This window comes from Monodelphis domestica, chromosome 7 (assembly GCF_027887165.1).
Source record: "Monodelphis domestica isolate mMonDom1 chromosome 7, mMonDom1.pri, whole genome shotgun sequence".
Taxonomy (NCBI): Eukaryota; Metazoa; Chordata; class Mammalia; order Didelphimorphia; family Didelphidae; genus Monodelphis; species Monodelphis domestica.
This window is the reverse complement of record NC_077233.1, coordinates 91,008,531-91,016,960: the sequence shown is the minus strand read 5'-3', so window position 1 is coordinate 91,016,960 and position 8,430 is coordinate 91,008,531. Positions and strand designations below refer to the sequence as shown.

At 41.1% G+C, this 8,430-nt stretch overlaps 1 protein-coding gene across 1 annotated transcript in view; it reads right to left on the bottom strand.

Moving 5' to 3' along the window:
• Positions 1–6,893: 6,893 nt before the first annotated feature.
• TRAIP (TRAF interacting protein) overlaps positions 6,894–8,430 on the bottom strand; it is a 52,077-nt gene continuing 50,540 nt past the window's right edge. Inside the window, exons 14-15 of the mRNA XM_001378176.4 lie at positions 8,233–8,283; positions 6,894–7,719 (exon numbers count right to left, since the gene is read on the bottom strand). Of these exons, the coding sequence (XP_001378213.1) occupies positions 7,606–7,719; positions 8,233–8,283 (165 nt within the window). The 3' untranslated portion in view covers positions 6,894–7,605. The remainder of the gene's footprint in view (positions 7,720–8,232; positions 8,284–8,430) is intronic.

The window sequence follows — 8,430 nt, the reverse complement described above, 5'->3', positions numbered from 1 at the left end:
CTTTCATAGTTCACCACTGTTACAATATTGCTGTTACTGTGTACAATGTTTTCTTGGTTCTGCTCACTTCCCTTTGCATCCGTTCATTATAAATCTTCCCAGATTCTTCTGAAACCATTCTCATCATTCCCTACAGCACAATAGTATTCCATCACCAACATAGACCACAATTTGTTCAGCCATTCCCCAATTGAAGGGCATCCCCTCATTTTCTAATTTTTTGCCACCACAAAGAGCGCAGCTATGAATATTCTTGTACAAGTCTTTTTCCTTATTAACTCTTTGGGGTACAAACCCAGTAGTGCTATGGCTGGGTCAAAAGGCAGGCAGTCTTTTGTCGCCCTTTGGGCATAATTCCAAATTGCCCTCCAGAATGGTTGGATCAATTCACAGCTCCACCAGCAATGCATTAATGTCCCAATTTCCCCACATCCCCTCCAACATTTATTACTTTCCTTTGCTGCCATATTGGCCAGTCTGCTATGTATAAGGTGGTACCTCAGAGTTGTTTTAATTTGCATTTCTCTAATTAGGAGCTTCCCAGCCATTTTCAAACCAAGCCCCCCAAAGTCTCTCTACCTGATAGATACTGGACTATGCCTCAGCCATGGATTTATGGGAGGAAGTAGGCAATAGGCGTACAGCATTAGAAGGCAGAGAGAGGTTCAAATCTGCACTGCTGGAGGGTATATTCACAACTAAGCAATCATATTTCCAACAAATTAACAAAGAGGCATTTTGAGTTAGTGGAGGGGACAGAGCCCTACCCTGCCATTTATTGTACCACTTGCTGAAGGGAAGGCACTTGTTCTCTATAAATTTGTACTATTAACTTCACAAGGTGCTTGTGAAGAAAGCAGTTTGGAAACTAGATCTTGACAGTTTACATTTATAAAGTGATTATAAAGATAGAAAGTACATTTTTCATTTTGGGATGCAAAACTACACTGCTTTGAATCTTGTAGTTGCATCAAAACCAAGCTAATAACCTAAATAGATGTCCCAGTAAATAGAACACTGGGACTGAGTTCAAATACGGTCTCAGACACTTACTCTCTGTGTGATCCTGGGCAAGTCATTTAGCCCCATTTGCCTAAAGTTCCTCAACTATAAAAAGAGCTGGAGAAGGAAATGGCAAATCGCTTTATTATCTTTGCTGAGAAAAGTCCAAATAGGGTCACAAAGAGTTACATATGACTGAACAAATGAACAAAAAGCCAACAAACGTTTATTAAATGCCCACTGTGTGCCAGGCACTGTGCTAAAAGTGGTCAACATGAAAATTGATAGCTTTTACTAAAGTTATTAAAAAGGTATTCTGAAATCTGGCTATTTTCCCTATCTTTAGCTGCTGCTCAATTAAAATATGGTGTAGTGCCAAGTGTTCCAGGTTTCAGGTCTTAGGATCTGAATGAGAATCTTGTCTTTGCTTCTTACCACTTCCCCTCTCTAGGTCTTGGTTTCCTTCTCTGTGAAGTGTGGGTTGTATTAATATCAAAAGTCCTTTCATGCTTTCAATCCTATAAGCAATCCATATCCATTTATTAAGGGCCTATTCTGTGCCTAGCACTGTGGTAGGTCCTGAGGATACAAAGAATGAAATGATCTCTATCCTGGAGGAGCTTACCTTCTAATCCTTTGATACATGGGCCAGGAACTTTCAGCTTTCTGGAGTTACCCACATTGGCGGGCAATTTCCTGAGAATAAGTCCTTCATTTGGTCTTTAGTGTGAATCTGTTCAGTTTCTTCTATAAAGTAGGTGAAAAGAAATGAAATGCTATCCCCACTGATTTCATTCCTTAATACAACTAAGATGGGTGGCTCTTTGCTGTCCATTTAAGTGAACAATGGATTTAGAATAAAAGATCCATGACCCTGGGCAAGTCACTTAATTCTCATTGCCTGGCCTTGACCACTCCTCTGTGTTGTATTGATGCTAAGGCAGAAGGTAATGGTTTAAAAAAAAAAGTAGAATAAAGGACCTGACATTACTTTGTAAAAGGGCTACCGGAAAAATCTATCAGTCTAAATGGTTACTGGTATGATTGCGCTGTGGCCATTAACTCTGAGGTATTAAGTGGGCCTCAGATTTCCCTTCTATTTACCTAGAGGACTGGATTGATTATCTAAGGCCCTCTTCAGCTTGTTTTGTGATTTGAGTCATGGAAGAGACTGAAGAAGGAATGGAACCTCATTTCCAATGCCATTTAAGTTTTCTGAGGCATTTTTTACCTATGGAAAACATACTTTTCCCATTACACCAGGTCTACCTTACAAGAGCTGTAAGGAAAACATTTCAGAAACCTTAGAACTTACAGAACTATGGTCCATAGGAGGCCTGGAGATAGTTCTCGATTCTTATCAGTTGTTGCCAAACTCAGCTCCTGACCAGTGTCTCTTCCCCCAGGCTTGATATGTCCTGATTTCATCTTCCCATTGGCACAAATGACCCAAGATTCACCTTTCTTTCAGAGGAAATTACAAGGTTTCTAGGCCAAGCTTAGTGAGCTATCTGTGAAAATAGCCATGAACAACTTGGTCCTACCTTTGTATCCCACTTGAGAATGACTAGAAACCACTGATGCCCCCAAAGATGTTTGTTCCTAGGTTTTGAGATGAGGTGGGATGTTAAGCAAACTCATGGGAGGACCAAAGAGTTGGGGTTCTTCAGAAGAGAAGTCTGAGGAGGGTCTGGAGAAACCCTCTGAAAGGACCAGGCTCAGAGGACCTGGAGAAAGCCACTTATTGCTCCGGTGAGTTAATTTCTCCCGTACTGGTTGTGGGAGCAGCATATACACGCATGTGTGTCACAAACACAGAAGCTTGGGATCAGCTGTGGGAGTGGGAAATGACATGATGGAGTCATGACCTTAGGGACAAGCCACCTCTTTCCCCAACAAAAATAGACTCCAGGTTACCAACTGCAGGGTGTTGGATCATAGATTTGGATTGAAAGGAACGAGATTATCCAGTCCAATGAGATCACATTAAAGAGGAGGAAAAATCCCAAAGGATTTAACATGATTTACTCAAGTAGTAAATTAGGACTAGAATTTGAATCTGAGGCTTGTTGTAACTACAAATGTTTTTTTTTTTTTTAACATTCTTTTAAAACTCTTGTCTTTGTCTTAGAATTGATATTGTGTATTTTTTGGTTCCAGAGTAGAAGAGTGGTAAGGGAACTATTGATTTAATAAATAAGACTAGAAACTGATACTTTGAAAACAAAACAAAACAAAACAAAACAAAACAAAGTACTGGTCAGTCTAATTAAAAAAAGGAAAGAAGAAAACCAAATTGACAGTATCCAAGATGAAAGGGGAGACCTCATCTCTAATGAAGAAGAAATTAAGGCAATCATTAAAAACTATTATGCCCAATTATATGGCAACAAATATGGCAATCTAGGTGATATGGATGAATACTTACAAAACTATAAATTACCTAGACTAACAGAGGAAGAAAGAGATTACCTAAACAACCCCATATCAGAAAAAGAAATTGAACAAGCCATCAAAGAACTCCCTAAGAAAAAATCCCTAGGACCAGATGGATTCACAAATGAATTCTATCAAACATTCAAAGAACAACTAATCCCAATATTATATTATTTGACAGAATAAGCAAAGAAGGAGTTCTACCAAATTCATTTTATGACACAAATATTGGTCTGATTCCAAAGCCAGGCAGGTCAAAAACAGAGAAAGAAAACTATAGACCAGTCTCCCTAATGAATATAGATGCAAAAATCTTAAATAGGATACTACCAAAAAGACTCTAGCAAGTCATCATAAGGGTTATTCACTATGACCAGGTAGGATTCATACCAGGAATGCAAGGATGGTTCAATATTAGGAAAACCGTCCACATAATTGACCATATTAACAAGAAAACTGACAAAAATCACATGATTATCTCAATAGATGCAGAAAAAGCCTTTGATAAAATACAACACCCATTCCTATTGAAAACACTAGAAAGTATAGGAATAGAAGGGTCTTTCCTAAAAATAATGAACAGTATATATCTAAAATGATCAGTAAACATCATCTGCAATGAGGAGACCAAGCTATCACTCTTTGCAGATGATACAATGGTCTACTTAAAGAATCCTAGAGAATCAACCAAAAAGCTAGTTAAAATAATCAACAACTTTAGCAAAGTTGCAGGATACAAAATAAACCCTCATAAGTCATCAGCATTTCTATATATCTCCAACCCATTTCAGCAGCAAGAATTAGAAAGAGAAATTCCATTTAAAATTACCCTAGACAATATAAAATACTTAGGAATCTATTTGCTGAGACAAACACTGGAACTATATGAACACAATTACAAAGCACTCTCCACACAATTAAAACTAGATCTAAACAATTGGAAAAACATTGATTGTTCATGGGTAGGACGAGCTAACATAATAAAAATGACAATCCTGCCCAAATTAATTTACTTATTTAGTGCCATACCCATTGAACTACCAAAACACTTTTTTATTGAATCAGAAAAAACCATAACAAAGTTCATTTGGAAGAACAAAAGATCAAGGATATCCAGGGAAATCATGAAAAAAAATGCAAAGGACGGAGGACTTGCAGTCCCAGATCTCAAACTATTCTATAAAGCAGTGGTCATCTAAAACAATTTGGTACTGGCTAAGGGACAGAAAGGAGGATCAGTAGAATAGAGTAGGGGCAAATGACCTCAGCAAGACAGTCTATGATAAGCCCAAAGATCCCAGTTTTGGGGACCAAAACCCACTATTTGATAAAAACTGCTGGGAAAATTGGAAGACAGTATGGGAGAGATTAGGTTTGGATCAACATCTCATGCCCTACACCAAGATAAATTCAGAATAGGTGAATGATCTGGATATAAAGAAGGAAACTATAAGCAAATTAGGGAACACAGAATAGTATACTTGTCAGATCTTTGGAAAAGGAAAGATTTTAAAACCAAACAAGAGCTTGAAAAAAATCACAAAATGTAAAATTAATAATTTTGATTACATCAAATTAAAAAGTTTTTGTACAAACAAAATACATCCAAAATTAGAAGGGAAGCAACAAAACAGGAAACAATCTTCATTACAAAAACCTCTGTCAAAGGTCTAATTACTCAAATTTATAAAGAGCTAAACCAATTGTACAAAAAAAAATCAAGCCATTCTCCAATTGATAAATGGGCAAGGGACATGAATAGGCAATTTTCAGATAAAGAAATCAAAACTATTAATAAGCACATGAAAGTGTTCTAAATCTCTTGTAATCACAGAGATACAAATCAAAACAACTCTGAAGTATCACCTCACACCTAGCAGATTGGCTAACATGACAACAAAGGAAAGTAATGAATGCTGGAGATGTGGCAAAGTCAGGACATTAATGCATTGCTGGTGGAGTTGTGAATTGATCCAACCATTCTGGAGGGCAATTTGGAACTATGCCCAAAAGACTGTCTGCCTTTTGATCCAGCCATAGTACTGCTGGGTTTGTACCCCAAAGAGATCATAAGGAAAGACTTGTACAAGAATATTCATAGCTGCGCTCTTTGTGGTGGCCAAAAATTGGAAAATGAGGGGATGCCCATCAATTGGGGAATGGCTGAACAAACTATGGTATATGTTGGTGATGGAATACTATTGTGCTCAAAGGAATAATAAAATGGAGGAATTCCATGTGAACAGGAACAACCTCCAGGAATTGATGCAGAGTGAGAGGAGCAGAACCAGGAGAACATTGTCCACAGAGACTGACACACTGTGGTACAATCGAATATAATGGACTTCATTAGTGGCAATGCAGTGATCCTGAACAACTTGGAGAAATCTAAGAGAAAAACCAGTATCTACATTCAGAGGAAACATTGTGGGAGTAAAAACAACCAAGAAAAACAACTGCTTGAATACGTGGGTCAGAGGGATATGGTTGGGGATGAAGACTCTAAATGAACATCCTAGTGCAAACAACAACATGGAAATAGGTTCTGATCAAGGACACAAGTAATACTCAATGAAATTGCGTGTTGGCTGTGGGAAGGGTGGGTGAAGAGGAGGGAGGGAAATAAAGTGAGTATTGTAACCAAAAAGATATTAAAAAAAAAATTAGTGGTAAGGGCTAGGCAATGGGAGTGAAGTGACTTGCCCAGGGTCACCTAGCTAGGAAGGGTCTGAGGACAAATTGAAGCTAGGCCCTCCAGTCTCTAGGCCTGACTCTCAATCCACTGAGCCATCAAGCTGTCCCCTACAAGTAATGCTCTTGTTACAATTCATCTGCCTTTGTTTTATCGATGAAAATGCTGAGACTAAGAGGAAAGGAAGCAGCGACCTGGTGAGAGGACCACCAGGAGAATGGGAGCAGCCCACTGCCTGACAGGAACAGGAGCTGAATGAAAGCTTGCTGACTTGACTTGGTTCCTGATGCCCCCTTGGTGAGCAGGCTAGGATCCAGTACTGGTACCCCATCTCACTTTTATCTCCCCTCCAAGCACTGGCCTCTCAGCTGACAAAGCAAGACAACAGTCCTCTGGGGAGTCTCTAAAGGCTTCATGGAGTTTAGACAGGAACTAGAACAACCCGTATGGAGATCTGCCTGGGTTGGTTGACGGGTCATGAAGCCCTGCCTAATTTCACTGAGCTCATCCCATTTTCATTCTTGTCTTGATTCCAACTCCTCTCTCTGAAGTCTCCATTCTTGTCCCACCCCTACCTATTTGTCCTAGATCCTAGGGGGTGAGAATCTAAAGGCAGGTGATCTCCAAAGCCTGCCCCCCCCCCCCAATAGACAGGCAGCCCTAATTCCTTCTCCCTGACCACAGGGCAGAGAGTCAGTTGGCTGGACCTAGGCACCCTTTTCTTCACCTCCAGGCAACAAAAACACTCGGTCACACTCACACATTTGTGAAACTGCCTTTATTTTACATGGGTCCTCGCAAGAACACTACGTGGCCCATTATACTTTACTGCAACCCCAGCTTACCACCTCCCAAGAAATCAGGCAACAATCCCCACTTCACCCTCTGCAGACCAGCCAGGAGAGCAAGTCCCAAAGGCCAAGCATCTGCTGGTATGGCCTGGGCTCCAGGCTCCGTTCTGGTCACAAGGAGGAAAAGCTGCACTCGATTAATCAGGGAGACATTTGGGCACGGGATGAGTCGGGGAGGGGGTGGTAAGAGAATCAAAGCCCTGAGCCATGGAGGAGTTAAAAAGTACCAGTCTGACCTGCCTGGGCCCTGCGGAGGGAAAAGCTGAACCACAGTGAGAAAAGGCATCACTTTAAATCACAGTCAGAGTTGACATGTCTGTGTTGTGGTGGGGGCAGCTGTGAGCTCTGGAGGGTATGGGAGGAGTAAGAACTTATTCTCAGAGTCCTTTCGGGAACCTCAAGCAGTAAGTACCCTGGATGGCTGTCTGGGATGCCCCAGCGAGTGATAGCAGATGTGGCACTGGACAGTAATGCCCTCCACCCAGGGGGCATCAGGGCTTACAGAAGCTTCTCTATTCCTGCTCCCATGCCAAAGGGCAACCTTATCTCTCAGAAGCCTGGAGAGAAAGGGAGAATGCCCACTGGGCTTTCTTGTGAGTTCTGGCCCCAAAATGGGACTCTGGTTTATCTCAGGAAAGTATCCAACCTAGGCTGGACAGAGGGAGCTGCTGGCCTTGATACCACCTTGCGCCTGGCCTTTGGCTTTACAGTCAGTGGACGGATGATAGATGGGTCAGTCTGTAGAATGTCTGGTCAAGGGAAAAGTCCATGTATCTGGAGAAAGCAGGGAGGAGAGAGCAAGAAAAATTTCTGCTCTAGGAGAACTCACAACAGAGTTAAAGGCATGAGGAAATGACTTTGTTGTAAAAACAAAAGGCAATAATAACACTGTTAACAAAAATTCCCAAAGGTTCAGCTCTCCTAGTCTGATTGTCCAAAGCCAGCAGATAAGAAAAGTCCCTCCTCCTACCAGAGGACCCAGGAAGCCACCTTGCCCTATTCAGCCAGTCAGGCCACAGCTGAGCCCATGACTACACGCTCCTGGGCCTAGAGTGCATTTTGCACAAGAACTATCAGCCCCTGGGTCTCCTTTGCTCCCTGGGCTCTGGCTGGCCTGGTAGTGGCTGTGGGCAATGACAGGAAGCATATCAGATGCCCTACAATGTTCCCAAATATCATCTCCACAGGGGAAGTCCTGGTCCCCTCTCCCAGTTCCCCATGGCAAACTCAGGATCAAAGAAAAAAGGATACAGGTTGAATATACTTGCTTCTTCCTCCAAGCCCATCAAAGCCAGTTCTTACCTATGGCAATACAATAAATACATGAAATATTTGTGATATACAGGACACTATGATAAGTAGAGAAATAAATAGCTTTGAGAGAGAAAAATAAAAAGTTTTGATAAGAGATACAAAGCCCGAGACCATATCATCATAAATAGTGAACAT